The sequence below is a fragment of the Ictalurus furcatus genome, chromosome 26, assembly GCF_023375685.1.
Source record: "Ictalurus furcatus strain D&B chromosome 26, Billie_1.0, whole genome shotgun sequence".
NCBI classification, from domain to species: domain Eukaryota; kingdom Metazoa; phylum Chordata; class Actinopteri; order Siluriformes; family Ictaluridae; genus Ictalurus; species Ictalurus furcatus.
Genome location: NC_071280.1, coordinates 15,456,115 through 15,478,019, shown reverse-complemented (window position 1 = coordinate 15,478,019; position 21,905 = coordinate 15,456,115). Strand labels below are relative to the sequence as shown.

The 21,905-nt window shown below is 39.9% G+C and overlaps 1 protein-coding gene across 2 annotated transcripts in view; it reads right to left on the bottom strand.

Annotated features, from left to right (window-relative positions):
- Positions 1–21,610, bottom strand: part of prkx (protein kinase X-linked) — a 39,571-nt gene extending 17,961 nt beyond the window's left edge. Inside the window, exons 1-3 of one of the 2 annotated variants that reach the window (XM_053615281.1) lie at positions 19,594–21,610; positions 4,897–5,065; positions 3,898–4,161 (exon numbers count right to left, since the gene is read on the bottom strand). In XM_053615281.1, coding sequence (XP_053471256.1) covers positions 3,898–4,161; positions 4,897–5,065; positions 19,594–19,756 — 596 coding nt within the window. In that variant the 5' untranslated portion in view covers positions 19,757–21,610. Of the gene's footprint in view, positions 1–3,897; positions 4,162–4,896; positions 5,066–10,068; positions 10,561–19,593 lie in introns of those variants that run through there. The other variant, XM_053615282.1, reaches the window with a different exon arrangement.
- Between the last annotated feature and the right edge of the window lie 295 nt (positions 21,611–21,905).

Sequence of the window (21,905 nt, the reverse complement as noted above, 5' to 3'; positions counted from 1 at the left end):
TACCATATTAATATCGTCACCGACATCGTTATCGCAATAAACACCAGAAAATATCGTGATGTAGTTTTAAGTCCATATCGCCCATCCCTATTGGTCGCTACGTATGAAAATTCGCTATTCGAGTAAAACAGACTTCCCGGTTTATTGTTATGCGTTTGATTCACTCCTAGCGCTTGTAACCAAATCCGAAAGCAGACGTCCGGTTTGTCCAATTGTTACTCTCGCCAGCATGAAATGCAGGACTTCAGAGTTTCAGCGTGTCTGGAGTGTTTCTAGGCGACTGGATGTAATTTTTTTTTTTTAGAAGAGCACTCGAGTCCAAATTGAGATTCTGTCCGTGTGGACGTGGAAAGTGGGAAAAGGTCTGCAGTAAATGGTACCCCTCGGTGCTGCTTGGCCTCGGTTTCATTCTCTCAGCTGTGGGAGAGCGGCTGGTGCCATCAAGATACATGTACTCGCTTAGTTGCTGTGGTGATGGTGCCTTTGTGTGCAGAGGGACGGACGCTGGGAAAGGTGTACTCCTCCTTCTCTCTCTCGCTCTCTCACACACATATTCACAAGCACTCCCACACCCTTTTGGATGTTGTGAATTAGCCAGAAATGTCCCGGTGACCCTGAATGGAAATAGTACGCTGTATGTGCATCACGTCTTATTATAATTGTCTATTGAAACATCCAGATACGGATTTCCTGATTTTTCTATCACTTCACACGTCTGTATCCAGCCTCAGCTACTCCATACTCGCACCAAGACAAACATGATGGGGAAAGGTAATCAAGTCACTTCTCCACCCAAAGAGCACTACTGGATCAGACCATCACGTCCACACGCTTGCATGTCCTCATCGGATGCAAAGACGACATCGTGACAAGAGTCTTCACCGATCCATCACCCGCTGTGACAGAGTAATGAAAGTCTCACACGGTAGTCTCGTGTCGAATATCCGTCGTATGCTTTCCTGGCCGCGATCCGATTGGCTCCCGTGTAACATGAGAAAACTAACTTTTAAACAAGGTTACGCAATGAGTGTTTCGACGCGAGATACAGGCACTGAATCGGAACGGGCTGAGGAAAAAGATCTGCGATCGGTCATCTGTCACGTCGGTCTGTGATTAAACATACCAGGATCTACCTTCACAAGATGCTTACCCAGCGGAATTTGAGCACTGGAGTGCGAGAAATAAAAACTTGCTCAGTCAAAAATGGACGACAGAAGCCGAGTTTTACACTCTGGTCTTAGAGTACAAGCTTTACTAGAGATGCCAAACTCGGGCGACTAATACACCATTTGTTCAACCCAGCACAGTGTCAAGACAGAAAAAAAGCAGAAAAGAATGGATGAAGTGTGATAGCAGTTTCAGGAGAGATATTAGAATGAGATAAACCTCTGCAACTCTGATTTATTATTATTTTTTAACAAGTAGCAAAGAAGCTGTGGTGATTATTTGGAAAGCAGCATCAGGACAGCCAACAACATACATACATGTAGATGACTGATCAGATACATAGTCTCCAGCAATAACAAACAGCAGCCACTGGGGGGCAGTATCAATACATTACAGAATTCGGTCACCTTTCGTTGTTCCTCGTTTCATGCTTTCCATTTCTATAAGTGGGTCAGTTGCACATCGGAGAGCATCCTTCTCCGAAGCTATTCCTGTCTCCCTGGTCTGTAATGGGCAAAAATTAAATCGCAGCCCAATATATTTACATGCCACAGGGGTCAGCTTGGACTAAAAAACACTGCGGCACTCGGCACTGCATATAACACACACGCACACACTTTACCCCCCTACCCAAAAGGTAGCTTTTTTTTTTTCCCTTTTCCCTTTTCTTTTTTCTCTCAACTTGAGTGATACTTACAGGGCCCCTGCTGGTAGAGTTTTCAATTTCACCAAGGTTATTTAGAAACTGGTGCCTCTCTCTTCAGGAATAAATTACAGTGAAGGCAGACAGGCCGAGCAGTTACAAGCCTTGTAAGAGTCTTCTAGCAAAAAAAAAAAAAAAATTAAACCTATCTAGCCTGATATGTACTTCATTACCTTTACAGCATTGTCTGTACGACGAACACTGATGCTTTCCCATATCGTAGCTGTTCAGTTTTAAGATGGCAGAATGTTCGTTTTCTGAACCATGCCGTTTTAAGAACATTTCTTTCCTATAATGCAACCAATGGCTCTACGATTAACTATATAACCATTATATTAGGACCTGTTTAACCTGTATTATGATTTTTGCCTTTCCCCACACCCTATGGTACTTCCACCTGTATGAAAAAAATCACTGTTTTATGCATGCGAATGTTGTAATGTAATACGTTATCGTTTCTATAGTAACGACAGCACAATAGCGTAACTATAAATAGATTAAAAAAAGCTACCACAGGTTGTTCATTAATACATAAAAAACAACAAGTTGTTGTGGTACAAGAGGATGTACCTCAGGATGTGCTGTTATTGGAAATCATTTCGGTGTGGGGACAGTAACGCTTCAAATCAGCGGGCTTTACGCTACCTTGTCGTTGATTACTTACCAAGAACAGCACACCCCCAGAATGTTTAATTCCTCATAAAATGTCTCTGGCGCAAATCACAAGCTCTCTAACCCCGTTTTCCCTGTTCGTTCTGCTGTATCCTGCTGTGGCGTATCTATCTTCATGTGTTTACTCAGACTCCAAGTGTATACTCGTCGTTCAAAAGACGCACTCGGTTAATGTGACTAAGCAGCAGTCTAAAATTCGATCCCAACGTTGAAAAATACTGTAGGATTATTTAAAAGATTTGTAGGTTGATAATATACAATATTACACTGGTGGAATAATTCTGATTAATAAACGTGAGTCAGTCGGTCACGTTTTATGGCAGGTCTCAGAACGAATCCACGTCATGCGTATTAACATTCCATTAACATTGCTGCGACATTTGTGAGCCGTGCGAGCACTGTCGCTAGGCAACCAGAAAACACAGACCGTGAGTATAAAACTAGCTATGACTTAAGGCTCACGATTTCACCAGCGACCACACAGCCATTAAAAGTATAAAATATAAACAATGTGCAGGCGGAATGTCAATAAAAACATTACAAGGACGTTGAGAATATCAACATTTACCTCAGATGTGTTGGTAAATTACTAAAGAAATGCTCCGCATGACTAAAATTACACCGAAAACACACTTAGCATCGATCGCTAACTGAACTTCAGTGGGTTTCACTTCACTGAGAGACATCAGAGTGGGATGATCCATTTGAATTCAGCATAAAACAAATAACTATAATATCATGACGCATTCTCAGAACATTACAGGAACGTTATGTTTGTAACCTTTTTCAAACCTTGACTACACTACTGAGGGGTTTGGAAAGATTTGGCTGACTAACTCTTGTTTTGTTGTTTTTGCGATGAAAAATACAAGAGGGTGACCGTCTGACCCCAAGATCTTTTTAGTCGTCATCATGAGTACTTTAGTTCTGATGGGAAAAACATCACAGCTACATAGTATTTAGAAGAAAAAAAACAACAAAAAAACAACCCACACACACAAAGGACACAAATACGACACAAACAACCCTTCTTTGTGCATAAAGGAATTCTGGAAAATGCTGGAAGCAAGGAAGGAAGGAAGGAAGAAGGAAGTAAAAACATTTTAAGGTGTACATAGTTCTTAGGATTAAAACAATGTATACAGCAAGTCAGGCTTACCAAATCCACCCCTGGAGCTCTATTATCCCACAATGTTTAGCTCAAACACCAAATAACAGGAGGTCTTAAGAAGCCTGTTTAGGATTGGGTGTAATTACGCTAAACTGCTGGAGGACAATTCCACGTGAATTTGATTTCGACTTAATAATAAGGCTCTATGTGAAAAGAGGTGTGTGAAACCGTAGCATTTGCGTACCTATCTGAAAGTTTCTTCGCGAAGCCGAAGTCGGTGAGGCGGATGTGGCCCTCCCTGTCCAGGAGGATGTTCTCAGGTTTCAGGTCCCTGTAGACGATTTCTTTGGAGTGCAGGTACTCGATGGCACACACTATCTCTGCCGAGTAGAAGAGTCCGGTGCTGTTGCTGAAGCGGCCGCGTTTGCGCAGGTAGCTGAACAGCTCGCCGCCTGGCACGTAGTCCATTAGCATGTACAGGAATCGCTCGTCATGGTGCGTCCAAAACCTACACACAGAACTGCGGCTTGTAACAACAGAATGCACACTCTCACTCACACACCCAGGGACTTAAGTTAGAAACACGCATGAATAGATAGACAGGGAAACTTGCTGTCTGTATTCAGACTCGTGCTTTGTATGTGATTAATTCGATTTCCTGGATAGTTTAGAAATCAACCTAGGGCACTAGGTAGGGTGTATAGCACCACTATGCTTCATTATGCATAATTACTGAATTGCATGTCAATAGATTCGGCTTAACTTTAAGATAGAGGTCGACCGATAGTGGATTTTACCGATACCGATAATTAAGTTGGGTGGTACCTGCCGATAACCGATTAATCAACTGGTTGTTTTTACAATGTCTGCTTAACTATTAATAAATATTAGTAAATAAAAGATGTACATCCAAACTGAACCAAAAAGTAACACACCAAATAACAAATAAAAATAGAGACATCCAAAATGAATTTAAAAAATAAAAATAAAAACACTTCAAATAACACAACAAAATTGATCAGCGATAGTTATTACTTTGCCTCTAGAGGTCGCTCTCGTACTGTATAATGACAGCGGACCCTTCACAGCTACAACCAGGAAAAAACTATCGGTGTGGATTTTTGCCCGATAACCGATAGTTCCAGCGACCGTCATAGTGCCAATTCATTCGCAAAAACGATCAATCGGTCGACCTCTACTTTAGGATTTTACATGGTGTGTTTGAAATCCAAATCGCACTCACAGCCTGATGAGGAAGGGATGGTTCACCTCTGTCAGAACCTCCTTCTCGTTATGAACGTGCTGCTCCTGTTTTAATCGGATGACGTCTGGGATCTTCATGGCTTTCAGGGCAAAGAATTCCCTCGTCTTTTTGTCCTTGACCAGAAAAACCCTGCCAAACGTCCCCGTGCCTGTCAAAAAACATGAGGTACAGGGGATGAGAGCTGCCATTAGAAGATTAATTTTATAACCCATGCACCTTCCTAAGGCGTCCTATCATCTGACTCGACACTTTCTCATCATCTCATGTGGCAAGAGCGAGAGAGAGAGAGAGAGAGAGAGAGAGAGAGAGATATTACCGATCGCCATGAATCAAAGGAAAGAAGCTTAACCGTGCACTTAACCGCAACTCGCATGTCTCATGAACAGTACAGGCAGAACGAGACAGTTCTCACGGTTAACATGCTGTAAATGCAATTAGCTCTTGCTTTAAAAGTGTCAAGGCAGGAAGCAGTCACAGAGCCGCTGGCTTCATTTTACTCTCGGATGACAAAAAAAACCAAAAACGAACAATTGTCTTGATGCTCGCTCAGACATCACGCATGAACAATATTCGCTTTCTTCTCTGACACTATTCGTTTTAGGTTAAAAATCACAATACACAAACAAACAAACAAAAAAAACAAGCTAGTACTGCTAGCTACCATGATAAGGTAGCTCAAAGGAAGCGTGGAATCCCTAAAATGCCTAAAAGTCATCAAATGAGTAAAAAAAAAAACAACAACATATAACCGAATACAAAAATGAATTAGAGAGCGAGTCGATAAAATAAGCGAGGAATAAAACACACTGAGGCGTGCTGTTCTTGGAAAGATAATCAATGACCAGCCCTGATGTGAAGTGGAGATACTATTGGCAACCTCAAGTCAGTCCCTCCAGGATGCAGCGATTTTGCAATCGGAGAAATGAACGCAAAATCAAGGCGCTCGCGATTTTTCAAAATGACCACAGGTTTGGGCCAAGACGCGTCATGTGACGTCATCACGACACGCATTCAGCCGAAGGCCTCTTTGATTCACGCTGAACATGAGTACAGCTAAAACGTCTCATTACCAACAAACACCACTGTGAAACACTGTGAAAAACCATTTTGTGCGATTGCAATTTCACCGATTCAAGTAGTTTTCTGCGAAAAAGCACAAAAGACTCCGTAAATTGCATCGCAGATTTTGAAAAAGGCCGCAGCAAAATCAAGCATTCTTGACAGCAGCAATCACAAAAAAACTCTCCGAAATCCTGTACGGACTGCTGAAGTTCATTATTATCCAATAAGAGCACATCCTGATGCATTTTATTGCTTTTACACCGCAGCATTATTTATTAATTAAAAAAAGGGCATGTGGAGTTTATAGTTACGTTTGGAAAGTTCCTGTTATCATTTACGCTGTTTATTGGATAGTTTATCATTTCTTGTTTGTATTTGTTGACTTCGCAGTGTCAGTCACTACAAGTTATTATCTTGTCTTTCACCGAGTAGCTCTGCAATTCTGAGGGAACTAGATTTCATTCCTTACAACGCATGTTATGACAGGAATGACAACAAAGCCTACTTGACCTGACTACTTCTGTTCTTTTACATACTTTGTATAAGCAATAGACTGTGTGTATAAGAGCATGTGGGGGAGAGAGAGAGAAAGAAAGAAAGAAAGAAAGAAAGAAAGAAAAGAAAGAAAGAGAGAGAGAAAAAAGAGCGAGAGAGAGAGAAAAAAAGACAAAGAAAAAGAAAGACAGAAAGAGAGAAAGAAAGAAAGAAAGAATGAGAAAAAAGAAAGAAAAAAGAAAGAAAGAGAAAAAAGAGCGAGAGAAAGAGAAAAAAGAAAGAGAAAAAAGAGCGAGAGAAAGGAAAAAGACAAAAAAAGAAAGAAAAAAGAAAGAAAGAGAGAAAGAAAGAAAGAGAGAAAGAAAAGAAAGAAAAAGAGAAAAAAAGAGTGAGAGAGAAAAAAGAAAGAAAGAGAGAAAGAAAGAATTAGAGAGAAAAAAGAAAGAAAGAAAGAGAAAGAAAAGAAAGGAAGAGAGAGAGAGAAAAAAGAGCGAGAGAGAAAGAGCGAGAGAGAGGGAGAATGTTTGATAAACGAGTGTATGGGAAGTAGCACCGTTCTGCCAGCAGCTCTAACACAAGGGAACTCTGGGCCTTGTTGAGTAATAGATCGAACACTACACACATGATCCTGGGCAACAGTGAGACAGCGAGGTCGACCTGAACCTCCGAAAATTAAGCATTAAGCAAAGCTCCAGCTGCTTACACACCCAGTTCCTATTTCCAGTAAATATATTAGTTAACCTTTAACTAAGGCACACAATGCACTAATGCTCTTACTATTAATAAAGTCATAATGATAAATGCCGACTGTATTCAATTGAGCTGCATAAACACTGCTTCGTGTCCGTCCTCAATTTGTCAAAAACAAACACACGGTGTTTTTCTGGTCCCGGATTCGCTGCCTAATCTGGAGCTGTTCCACCGTAAAAGAGTCGTGACTCGGCCAGCGGAACCGGTTTGATTCCCGAACCGAACCGCTGCTCGTGGACAGAAAAACTGGTGACGTTTGAGCTTCTGTAAAGACACTTGAGGCATTCTGTCACCCTAACAACTAGAATTGGTTTTATGACCGCGATTGCACTGAGACGTAAACCATGTATGACTAATATCGCCCAAAAAAATAGCTAAATTAAATATCCTGTCTATGAATCTTTCATCAGAGGAGGAGATTTCATTCTTACTGGCAGCTGCAATAAATTATGTACAAGCTACAATTCATCATTCATTCAAGAAGGAATAAAAACAACTTCGCGGAGTACTGTTATAGGAAAATAATCAACAATGAGGTGGTGTGTTGTGGTGTGGTGCGGCCTGAAGCGAAGCGAAGCTCCTTTTATTGGCGTTCCCCTAAAATGCCACGCCCAAGCTTACTACTTGTATACCACAGCGATTTGCCAATGACGCGTTCTACTTTTTATCCAGTTACAGTCACACTGAATGTTGTAGAACAAGTTAGATCCTGCTTTCATTTTCGTTATAACAGCTATAAACTTTCATTTCCTTACCAGCCTATTGAAGTTACCGAGATCAAAAAAAAAAAAAAAAAAAAAAAAGGTACCAAGAAACTGCAAAGCCCTCTGTCTTGGAAAGAGTGAAGTTACAGCTTTATGCTGACTGACACACACACACACACACACACACACACACACACACACACACACACACAAAAAAAAAGTCCTGTATGAGTGTTGCGGCCAAAAATTCTTGATTTTGCTGCGGCTTTTTTCAAAATTTGTGATGCAGAGATTTTGTGCGCTTTTTTTGGTGGAAAACTGCTTGAATTGGCGAAATCGCAATCGCACGAAATTGTTTTGCACGGGCTTTCGCAGTGATGTTTGTTGGTAAATGAGACTTTTTAGCTGTACTCGTGTTTGACGCACGTGAATCGAAGAGAGCGTTGGCTCAATGCGTGTGGTGATGACGTCACAATGACACGTCTTGGCCCAAATCTGCGGATAATCGCCGGCAATTTTGAAATCACACGTTCCTCTGAATGTTGCGGTGTTTCCTTGATTTTTCATTAATTTCTGCGACTGAGACTGGTTATAACGCGCCGACACTGGAGACTCCTTCGAAAAATGCGAAACACATGTCTCCTCACATAAGCTGGTAAATGGCGCACTTATATAGCGCTTTTATCCAAAGCGCTTTACACTGGTTCACACACACACAAACACACACCAATGGTAGAAGAGCTGCCATGCAAGGCGCTAACTTGACATCGGGAGCAACTTGGGGTTCAGTGTCTTGCCCGAGGACACTTCAGCATGTGGAGTCCCGTGGGCCGGGAATCGAACCGCCAACCCTACGATTAGTGGACGACCCACTCTACCACCGCTCTGCCACAATAAACTTTAACCAGATTAACAATGCAATTAAAATTTCAACAAAAGTGTGAGGCAACCTGAGCATATCTTTCTAATCTTATGTTCTTCCTCAGCACAAAGGAGCGCAGAGGGACCATCAAAACCGTGGTGCTGTAACCGAAATGGAATACTAGTCACCTTGTACAACGAGTCATTCTTGAAAAGCCACTGCTTCTAAATGCTTACACACAGAAAAACAAGTAACTGTCAGTAAGACAGGAGGACTGCATGAAGGAAACAAGTGGAGAATCCCAAGCATGAGCAATAACAATACGAAGTTGTGCCTTCTGGAAGTAAGCACATAACTCATAGCGAGAGTCTGCTATGTGATCTGAACTAATACAAAATATATGTTTCAGACATTTCATATAAGGCTGAACATAGAGAGTGTTCCTCACATCATTTAAATTTGAATTCATCAAATGATCATGGTTGGGGATATTACTTATACATCATATTAAATATAACTGTGTGTAGACTGCCATCAAACAGCAGCAGCACAAATAATAGATTTATAAAAGACAGCAAATTACACTACAACCTCAAATAAATGACAGAAATTGTATAAATCAAATGGACAATTGTGTTTATGTTCTCATGTTCATGGCAAGTCTAATCACAGTAGGCTTGAGAACAAAGTGTGTGCATTGGATTTGCTCTTTTTCTTTTCATAAAGATTACTGCTTTATGATCAATTGTTTGTATTTGTATTTATTCCCTTGTTCACCAAAGTGGGAAATATTTGACCTCTGCCAGGAAGTTATAACTTGGCCGTTGGTTATATAAGAACGACTCCAAACGACCAACCAACCAAAATCAACACAGAATCAACAGCTCGGGAGTCAGAATTGAAAAGAGCATCCACATGCACCAATCTAAAGAAGCTTAAAAGCTTAAAATGTCCTGGAATGTTTAATCGTCTTACACACTACAGGGACAAATATTAACCATGGGTTGCCAATCATTTTGAAAAGTAGTGTTTCACTGGGAGGAGGAGGAAGAGGAGGAAGAGGAGGAGGAGGGATCTGTCTTCCTGCTTACATTCAAAATATCACTGAATTTCATGAAGGGCGCCAATAATTCTGGGGTGTATTTCCCTGACTCACTAGTGTATATCTAACTGAATCTAGCTTGTATGATTATGCAAAATGTGACAAAAGTGAGAAATATTATTACATTGAATGAAAAAGGAATGGAAAAAGTAGCAAATAATGAAATATCTATTTACCATTAGTCATACATATTTCCCAATCTCCCATCGGCTTTCGTCTTCAGGACACCCTACGTTTTGTAAGACCAGCTCCAGTAATGCGTGTTTCCAATTGAAATAAATCCAGTTAGAAACTGGATCCAGTTAAAACTGATCAAATAAATCATCTGGGAGAGTGCTGTCTATTTTCTTAAACGGCTTTCCAAATTACGTTCCCAGACAAAATGATATTGTGCTCCAAACTGACTCTCGGATGTCACACACACACACACACACACACACACACACACAAAAACACACATTCCTACCTATTTACACATAACCCGAACAAGATGGACAATGTGTTTCGCCATGGAGACTATCAACAGATCGTTCCAGCACACAAAATGACCATGAGAAAGCTCTGTGTGGAGTGCAAATACAGAACGGCATGCTCGATTATCAGCAGGAATTCTGACACACGGCATTTTTCACAGACAGCAGAAAAGTGAAATTCCTTCAACAGGCAGCTGTTCGGCTCTGGAAAGAAAAAAAAAAAATACTGCGTGTCTAAACCATAAGCAGCAACACATGAGATTATGAGTGAGCATGGCCTAAGTGAGTTCATATATTAGGTCATGTGACTGAACGTAAGAGATTTGCTTAATGCGCATGCTGACCATTTCTTATACAATAAAGCATATTTAACTTCCTCAGGGGCCGAGGATATGGCAAACGTTTTTACAGTACAAACGGCGTATATGTAGGCTAATTCCTAAATGACCAAAAAAACTGTTTTATTTTATTATATAAAAATATATTAAAAAATGATACATATTTATATTTATATATATATATATATATATATATATATATATATATATATATATATATATATATATATATATACACACACACACACACACACACACACATACATATACACACACACACACACACACATATATATATATATATAATTTTATAGTATATTTTATATACACACAAAAATATATTATACAATTATATATTTTATATATAGAAAATATATAATATTTATTATATTTTATATACATAAATTATATTATATTATATATATATATATATATATATATATATATATATATATATATATATATATATATATATATATATATATATATATATATAAATAATATTACACACACACACACATTTGAATTACTTTTTTTTAAGGACTAACAAGATTGATAGGCTTGCTCTTCAAGTAATCAGCTGTGAGGACATTGTTGCTAGGCAACTAAAAAATATGAAAGCTAAGCATAGCCCAGCTAATTTCTGAGGTGATTTTGTTAGCTAGCAAGAATTTGTCTTATATACAGACAATGAAAAGGGAGAAATGTCAGTTAAAAACCAAACAAATACATCGGGAATATAAGCATTTCTCTCAAATGTGTGGAAAAAATGACTAAGGAAAGACTCAAATTACACAGTACTTGTACTTAGCACGGACTGCTAACCGAATCTTCACAGACAACGCTACTGCATGTTGAAAAACATCAACGCTGTGTCAAATCATCATATCTACTGCACAGGTTTTCAGAATGTTGCAGGAATGTTATTTTTCTAACATTACAGCCTACATTTCTTAAACTCGGGCACGACGCATTTCGATTGATTTTCTTCATCTGTGTGAGCGCTAACTTAGCTTCTCTGGGTTGAGTCACAACATGTGAAACAGCATTCAACGTTCATAAAATGTTCTCTAATAAAAAAAGATCAATTTTCCATTAAAAAAATATCATGAGAGATGCCAATTTTTCTGTCCCCCAACTATATGATAAAAGACGAATCCCATTTTATAACGTTATAAATGTTAAAACATGACTTCAGGCAACTCTAATTCAATAAAAGGTTCATTATGCTGAATCACAGACGTGCCGTTACTTCAATGGAGCCTTCACTGTAATTTACTCTTATGGGTGGACATGATTTTCCACTTAATAAATGATACACAAACACCAAACTGCCAGGAAAAAAAACGCTCAGAAAGGTGTATGCAAATGTGACTGGACCGCAGAATACTTTCCAGGTTGGTCTGGTCAATTCCAAGAAACACGGGCCATTCTCAAAACAAAACACACCCATTAATACCGCAGTGACCACCCTAAACAGTCTGACAGACTGTTTCTGCTTTTTTTTTTTTTTAACCCCAAAGAATCTCCTTCATCAACTGTGTATTCCATGTGTTTGTACGTAGCAGACGTTCCCAGTACCAACCAGTTCCAGTCGAACATCCATTTCCATATTTATGTAGTGATGCAGAAAAGCTTCCGGACATCCTGGAGAAAGTTACCTCGGCTTTCCGGAGCTCTAAATCACAAAAGCGTGACGCATCGCTTTTCCGCCTGCTGTGATTCATGTCGAGACAAAACACGAGAGAGCTGTAGATGCCGCTGATTCATGAAAACGAGCCCTTTCTTAATCACTATAATGTTAAAATCTGTAATAAGGGCGTCAAGATGAGAGTGTAACTGATTTGTCACAGGCCGTAAATCCGTGGCATCTGAGCACAGAGTCAGCAAATTGGATTTTTTATGCTAGGCCTAATGCTGTATGCTTGTCATTCTGCTCCGGTTCAGCTGGAGGTCTCCTTCCCAAGTGGGCAGAGTTACAGCCTTTAAAAACATCCCCCCCCCCCCAAATAGTGGAATTCCCTACACACATTCATTAACATTTAATTACTTGGCAGTTTTATCCAGCGTCTTAGAAACGAGGCAGAATAAAATCCAAGCATATGAACGAACAGATCAGATCTTGTTCGAGGGCTCGGCTCTCACGCGGTCATAGGCATTTGAACTCGCAACCTTCCGATGACTAGCACATGATCTTTAACACGGACTACGTTTACATGCACATCAATATTCCGTTATTAACCGGAATTTGGCAACATGCGAAGAGTCACGTACACGCCGCAATCCGACTCGAATTAAGACGATATTCTGATTCTCACCCCTGAAATATGGAAATTTCTTGCATGTAAGCACTTTACCACCGAGATATATGCACATACTCGGTCCGCAAGGAATCGTGGGTAGCGACGGCAGCATGTGGAATCTCACAGGAAATAACAGCAGGAAAGGAAAACCGCATGTATAGAAAGGCGTATTAACAACACCAATGTATACAGGAATATTCTAAAATAATCATTTTTAAATTAGTAATCAATATCTAAAACATGACGTGGGCAACATTACAGGCTTTTAAGGGTTAAAAACCATAACCACCATACAGCCAAGTGCCGGAATGATCATTCATTTTTACTAAGGTTTCTTTGAATTCGAAAGGTGATGAATTAACACGTTGAGACCCTGATGACAAAAATTTGCTTATAAATATGTCATTTAAATGCTGTTGAATATATGAAAGATGTTTTACACTTATATATATATATATATATATATAAAAAGTCTGCTTTCACTTATTACATCTTATGTTTCATAGCTTAACATCTTATAATCCCAGAACTGTCAGATAAAAACATCTCCAAATTGCACTGTCTCGACTTACACGGTCTTATATATATATCCAGTTGTAGGTGCTAGGTTTGGGGGATTTTAGTGTTTAGTGGCATAAAAGACAAAAAGAGAAATGAAAGTTTGAAAATGATAAAAACCATCATATTGACCGTTTTAGGGAATGTTGACTTGATTAGTAACAAACACTTGTAGAGATGGTTTTGTCTACATATATAAGGAATAAAACAACAGAGTGCGCCGTCATTGGAAAATAATCCACCATGGTTTGGTGTGATGCCACTCGACACAAAATGGAGTTACTGTTACCACCCTGGCGTTGATGGGTTTTGTCCCAAAGAGTCCCCCCCAATAACCACAGCAATATGCGGTGTATCCATTTATAATTAAATTGAATGTTGTGGAACAGCCAAGAAACAAGAAACAATCATTTATGCTATAGCAGCTACAAACAGTTGCTTATTTATGACTAAAAAAATTTGCAGCTTGACATGTTACAGAGAAATCAAAAAGGCCTTTGTCCTGAAGACTTTTCTGTGGAGGAAACTTAAAAAGGTGCAATAGTCAAAATCTTTCATTCCTTAATAGTATAAATAATGTGAAAAAATTAGGTAGCAATGATTCAATAATAATAATAGTTTAAGTCATTGTCTCAGAACAAGTGTATTACTTGTATCTGGTTGGAAACCTGCCTTCCGGCTCAGAATGTTTGTTTGTATTTGGATTGGCCTCTTAGTCATTTTTATAGACACGCCCCAAACACCGCTTCACATCCTCTTGAATCTGGTTGAATGTTTATAGTGTTGTAACTTGGCTTTCAAGCAGTTTAATCCCCAAGTGCGCTTGAAAGTGATGCCGTGACAGTCCTTAGCACGAGACCTCTAGTTGAACCACCATAATGTTTTGGGGCAGCAAAACACCATCTCTATCCAAATAAAGGTTAAGGTTAATAGAAATGCAATAAACGGCATAAAGGGTTTCATTAATGACCGTGTTAGGACGTTACACCGATTCATCAAATATGTCTTCTGGTAAAAGACGACATGTTAGCACTTGTAAGTATGAAACTCTGAGGTAATGCGTGTGTGTGTGTGTGTGTGTGTGTCCTAACATGACCTACTTCTCATCCCTCAGGCCCTAGAGGAGGAGTTGTCCTTTCAAATTCACACACCAATGACCAAAAAGGCCACAAGGAGTACCACAAGCACTACCACACACAGACACAGGGTGACGTGTCTAAAAATAAGCTGACTACAGCGTGCGTCACCATTTTTCTGTTTTGTCTCTTTGTATCTGAATCACCGTTTCAGTGCTACTCACATTTTCATAATACTTTCATATACGAGGCTGAAAAATTAATTAATTAATTAATTAAAAAAATCCATATTTGAGCGTTTAAGTTGACATGTTTTACTTTTAGTCTCTAGTTTCCTAAATTTTTTGGGCAGATAAACCTCAATGTGGGCGCACGGTGGTTTAGTGGTTAGCACGTTCTCCTCACACCTCCAAGGTTTGTTCTCCACATGCTGCGAGGGTTTCCTCCAGGTATTCCAGTTTCCTCCCCAAGTCCAAAGATCCAATGGTAGGCTGACTGGCATGTCCAAAGTGTCCGTAGTGAATGAATGGGTGTGTGAATGTGTATATGTGATTGTGCCCTGCGATGGATTGGCACCTTGTGCCCGATGCTCCCTGGGATAGGCTCCAGGTTCCCAGCGAGCCTGTAGGATAAGCGGTGTAGAAAATGTATGGATGGAAACCTTGATGTATGAAAACAGATCCGTCATTAGGAGTCAGGACTCGGGAGGTTTAGCAATAAGCTAGCTAAATTGCTAGCCCCCCCCCCCCCCCCCCCGCCACCAAAAAAAAAAAATCCCCAAACAAAAAAAGATGTTGCCTTCCTGCGAATTCTTTTATTTTTAACCACAGGTCAGGCTGAAATGCTAACACCCATTTATTCAAACTCGGCTGGCCATCACAGATTCTGAAAGCCCGACTTTGTGTAAATTGTCGAGAATGGGAGACCGTGCCGTTGTTCCATTGCACTTCACCCAACTAACCACTAGAGCTCCCATCTTCACTCGCCTCAGCTAATGCACCTTTAAAACAGTACTAGCGCTCCGTTTTTCACTCGTGCTCAAACAGACTTGCGCTAGCACACACTTAAATATCATTTTCTAACACTTTTGTCAGGGGAAGATGAATGTGCCAAACGAAACGAATTAAAAGGTGTCAGAGCTATGAATATGTCGAGGAAGTCTCCTCAGAAAGAGGAAATGTCATAGCCCAGGCACACGGTTACTGAGACAGCTCTGAAAAACTCCTCGCAACACTAACCATCTAAAAGTAGGCTGAAATTCTCACCTCCAAGTCCCTGTTACAACAGTGCATCTCAATAAGACATACCAAGAATAAGTTCATCAACAAGTGTTATTTTTTTTTTAACTAATTATTAAAACTAAAATTTGCACTGCCTGAACAAACATCACTGGTCAAATACGGTCCGTACTTTCAGAATATTTACTTATCCGAAGGTGAAATTTCACATTCATTCATTCAGATATTTACGATCCCAGGTGCCAGTTTTAGTCAACTATATCTCATTTGACCAGATTCAGGAGATTTAGCGAAAGGGCTGTGACTGTTCTGACTGGATTATACAGTCATGTTGCTTGTGCATCGTTGGTACTAAAGATTTAATGCAGGAGTTCCCAAACATTTTTGGGCAAACGACCCAAAACTGACATCAGCACAAGCTGCATTGTTCACACATATACTTGTACAACCAGAATAATTACAAAGGATCATTATTAGATGGCATGTCAGAGGCCAAACATCCCAGTCCGTCAGCTTTCCGGGTCGAACTGTAAAATGTTTAGACGTTTCATGCACGGTGATGTTAAACACACTGCCAAGCTCGGTCTTTCATAAAACTTTCTTGCCTTCGTCGGGATCGTTGTCGTGAGCTGCATCACAATGGGGTTGTTTTCTATTTTCGCATGATTATTTATTTGTTTAATGGGTACATGATTTATTCATTTTAAGATCATTTCGATTTAAATGTGAATTCTGTAACTGTCTTTGGTCAAATCTCTAATCTAGAAAATCCAGAAGACTGTACACAAAATAGACTATAATAGTAGGTGATTTTTAGACACATTTCGAATAAGCCTCCGGTTAAAGCGCACCTATTATGGTTTTTCAGATATTACCTTTAATGTAGTGTGTTATATACGTAGCTGTTTGTGAACGTAAAAAGTCTGCAAAGTTTAAAAAAATCAAAGCGCACGACAAACAGAGTTATTGACTCGCAAAAGAAGGAACCGATTCTGAACAGCTGAATCGAGTCGTTAGTGATTCCAGACTTTACTTCCTGTACTAACCTACGTAGGTTCGTAACAATAAGCCCCGCCTCTGGTCTCCATCGGCTGCTCGCTGAAACTCGTTGCGGTAGTGGGCGTTTCCTTTTCGACAAACGCTGACAGCGTTAAACCAATCACAACAGACTGGGACATCTGACCAATCAAAGCAGAGTATGCTCTCTGAAAGGAGGAGTTTAGAATGAATCCTTTAGAACGGATCATTTAATGAGTCGTTTGTGACACTGGGGGGGGGGGGGGGGGTAACGCTGCAGTTTAAATTATGAGCACATTAAAGTGTTTTTTGACCGTGGGTGCATGTAAATCTATTGTATGAGACCTCTAAAACAAAAGTAGGCACGTTTCAAAAACCATAATAGGTGTGCTTTAAGAATGGCAAACGTGGAAGACAAGAGGAGGAAGAAGAAGAGGAAGAAGGAAGAAGGGTGTGTGTGATTCGACCCTACACGAAGCAAACTTAAAGTTACCATGCTGAAGTTGATCATTTTATCTAAAACAGTATGTCCTGAAGTGTTTTATTCCTCTCATACCTCGGCAATGTGTCAATGATTACATCTTTATAATTTATTAAACAAAAACATCATCATGTCACACTTTGTAACTGTCCATCGGTTTATATTTAATGTTGCGGACAGTCTGAGAAGCAAACCATTGTCCTATTAGCACTAATGGCATGACTTATAAATGGTCATTTCTTTCATTTTCTCTTTTTCTTTAAGGTAATATGACAAAACAGGCAGCATGTGATGTTATCAAGAAATGACAAAATGCAAGGATCTCTGCCCTGGAGACTTTCCATAGTGGAAAAATTACTGACTGACAAAGCGCTGACACTGGAGACTCCTTCATAAAATTTTAAATAAATGCCTCTGTGCAGAAACACTTGTTAAACAAGTTTATTTTATTTTTTTTTAATCAGTTTATTATTAGTCGTAGGTTAATCCCTGTGTTACTATGGAAACAATGATGTATTAGAACAAGCATATTAACATTAAGCTATCATTCAAAATACAACTGGAACTACTTTGAGCCGTGCTGTTATGAAAAAAATAATCTGACCGATCAGATTTGAGCATTCAACCACGCTGTGATATAATCTTTCTTAAACAACACCACAATATTTTAATCACCCTGCATCCCAATTCGCCTACTATCCGTACTAAATGGTATCCGAGATGAGAATTATGGCGCTTTTTCACTGCGGGGTACGGCACGACTCGGCTTGCTTTTTGGGGGCTTTTTGGGGGGATTTTTTTTAACTTGGGGGAGTAGGGAATTGTCCTTAACGAATGGTTCTGTATCGTGACTGAATATATGCGTGTCATTTAATACATACTTTGCGTATGGAATTATTCTATTAATCGAAAATTATGTATCGTTTCTCTCATTACAGATAAAATTACAACAAAGGTTTCTGTCTTAGATTTTTACATCTCGTTTGTTACCGATTTCCAAACAGGCGTTTATGGAAGTCTCTCCTGTCGCGGCTGAATCTAACTTACTCATATCGAGCACTACGGAGGTTCTAGAACGCCGTTATTTTCCATCCTTAATAGGCTCCGTGTTCAGTGATCAGGAAAGGCGTTCGGAATACGGCCTGACCGTGTATTCGTACAGGACTTCCATAATACAACGTTATTCCTGCGTGAGGGCGAGAGGAAGATGGCACCCACGTTGAGGCGACACTAAACCGCAGGGGAAACTCAAGCTCAGAAAAGTAAAGCGAGCCGAGTCGAGTCGTACCGTGCAGTGGAAAAAGTGGCTTGTGTCCCAAATCGTAGTATGTTGAAATAAGTATCCAAAAAGGTACTCGGATGGTCTACGACTTTCGGTAGATTTTCAAAGTATGGATCGGTGGACACTTTTTCAGCTAATACTTCCCACAACTCCTTGCGCGAAAGGAAAAAGAGGAGTTTCGTAACGGTCCGCTGAAATCAAGGACGCCTTTTAAGAGAGGCGCAAATGAAATGTGGAAAAAAAAGTCAAGGGAATGATGGATTAAATTATATAGTGTAAATTATATCAGGAATACTGGAAGAAGAAAGGCTGAAATACAGCGTGGTTACATGTGACAGCGTTCTCTTCCGGGCAACAACGTTCTCTTCCGTTACACGGAAGCTGGGGCAGCCTTGGGCGGCTGTGGATCAGGTGGTAGAGCGGGTCGTCCACTAATCGTAGGGTTGGCGGTTCGATTCCCGGCCCACATGACTCCACATACCGAAGTGTCCATGGGCGAGACGCTGAACCCCAAGTTCCTCCTGATGGCAAGCTAGCGCCTAGTGCTGCCATTGGTGTGTGAGTGTGTGTGTGAATGAAACTTTGGGGGAAAAAAGCGTTATATAAGTGCTGACCATTTACCATTTACAAAAGTACATACTTTTAGCACATAGTATAAGCAGGCGAATTGGGACGCAGTTTATTATCAGTGCTAGATTATTTCGCGCATCCGCCATACAAGTCCGAGTGAATGAGCGGTTACTATGGAACAAGTGCATTAATATAAATTTGAATTTCAGCCGGAACTACTGTCAGAGCTGCTGACCAATCAGAATGGAGAATTCAGTGTCGCTGTAGGGAGGACACTCACTACACAGCGTTTCTATTATCCAGTGGAAGTACTACAAAATTTCCAGCTGTGACTTCAGTGTAAAACAGGTCGAAAAGTAACTCACCGACGGTGGCCACGGTATCGAAGTCGTCCAGAGAGTAAACCCTGTTGTTTAAAGCTAAAGATGCTGCCATTGTAGATAATGTGGCGCTGTTTGTCGTGTCTGTCTCTTCACTGGTCAGTCCTTTTGTTGTTGTTGTCGGTGATGCTGTTATTGTTGTTGCCATCTCACCATCCGCTCGACTAGTAAAACGAACCACACAGCGCTTTTTTTTTTATTTTATTTTTTACGAGTTATTCCGGTCTCTTCCCAGAAGACGCACGCCGTTAATCTTCTTTGTGTACACAAACCTGAGATTCTGTCTGATAAAGCACCATAACCGGATATCCGTTTAATAAACAAGCCTGTTAATTAGCCGAACACACCTCACAATCTGCGTTAATGGAAATGTCACGTAACGTCTCTGTCTCTACTTTATAAAGCACCGAGCGTTAGTAAACAAAGGCACGACTGAGAACTGACATGACAGCATTAACATTAAAAAATAAAAATACAAATAAAAAACCCTCCCGGTGTCAGACAATACCCGCTGCCGTATCCTTCCGTCTCTTTTCGCTATTTGAGACATTTAAATTATTCACTTCCTCCCTCTCCAGTGCCCACACCGAAACATGAACCCGTGTGCTCCACCGGACAATGAATTAAAAGAACGAAATAAACGATTGACAACCACAACAACCAATCACAGCTAACGCATGTCAGGAACGCTCCAATGGAATGTTGGAGGGGGCGGGGCTTATCCTAAGGGCGGCTCTGTGTCATGAGGGCGTGTCTGTCTTTCCCTTATGATTTCTACCCATGTGTTTGAAGGCAACGTCCCAAACCGCAACTAATAGTATGTATGAAATAACACGGTTACGGTTCATATTAGATATACTATTTAGTGTGGTAGTACGCGATTTGAGACAGAACCCAGAACTGTCAGTTTGGGTGGGATACAAACTAGAAACGTCTTCATTTCCTTGTCTTGTCTGTTGTTGTTGCTTTTTCCTTTCTCGTCTTGTTCTTCTTTCTTTTTTCTTTTCTTTTATTACCCACATTTATTTATAATCTTTATTTTTTTCTTTTATTTATTTTCATTTCCTTTTTTATGGTTTTTCCCCTTGTCTTTCTTTCTTCACTTTTGTTGCTTTTTCTCTTTTTTTGTGTGTATTTTATTTAATATTATTTTTATTAGGTAAGAGATAAATATACACACACAGTATACATATACATAACATTTCTTTCCTGTTTATTTTTTTTTCTCTATTTTTAAATTCTTTCCACTTCTTACTTTGTTTTCTTCTTTTATTTCTTTTTCTTTCTTCCACTGTCTTGTTCTTATTTCTTATTTTATTTCTTATGCATGTGCTTATTTGTCTTTTTTAATGTTCTTTTCTTCAATTTTTCCCCCTTCATACTCTAAACAAACTCTTTTGCTGAATTGTTTTTTGTTTGTTTGTTTGTTTGTTTGTTTAAAAAAAGACATTAAAATCTCCACTGAAGCGGCCAAGTGAATATGAAGGGGAGATTATCCCATAATTTAGGAGCAAGTATAGCGAATGTCCGATCACCCTTTGACTTTTGCTTAGACCAAGGGACAGCCAACGACATTTGATTTACAGACCTCAGTGGACTAGGTGAAATGCTGAGGTATTATTTATTTATTACCTGTTAAGACACTGTATACCTAATGAGAGAGACTAAATAAAGAGTACATACAACCCTCATTCCAAGAACTCTTGAGCTGTCCTAAATTACTGACAGCAGCTGGTTGGTTTCTCAGGCAACTCTTTTTAGATAGACTGGTACACACTTAGATATACACACAAGCGCACACACTCACACACACACTTACACAGAAGAGGCTCTTTGACTCGGTGACTTACTGACCCACTGGCAGTCTCTCATATTTCACTGTGTACACTCTATACCCCTGTACACTCGTCTATAGGCCTGTGTGTGTGCCGTATTTCACTTCTGCAGGCGTCCAGAGCAAGAAACGTTAAATCTCTAACCACCTCTTTTGTTCCACACAGTCACAATTCCAGGCTTGATGTGTTTGGTCTTTGACTCCTGCGCACTGCTTCTCTCTGCAGCCTGCACACGTTTTCTCATTTCATTTTGTGAAATGGTTTTCCGCGTAGTGCATATTAGGAAAATGAATGCCTCTCATGAGGCATGTAGTAAAATCATCCGAACTGGCACATTTTCTCTTCACTTCCCGTGGGGGGGGGGGGGGGGGGGCAATTATGTACATTTCACATCGATTCATATAGAAGTTGCTACCAGAAAAAGGCAAAACTACATAATACCCTAAACAACATTCCAAAGTA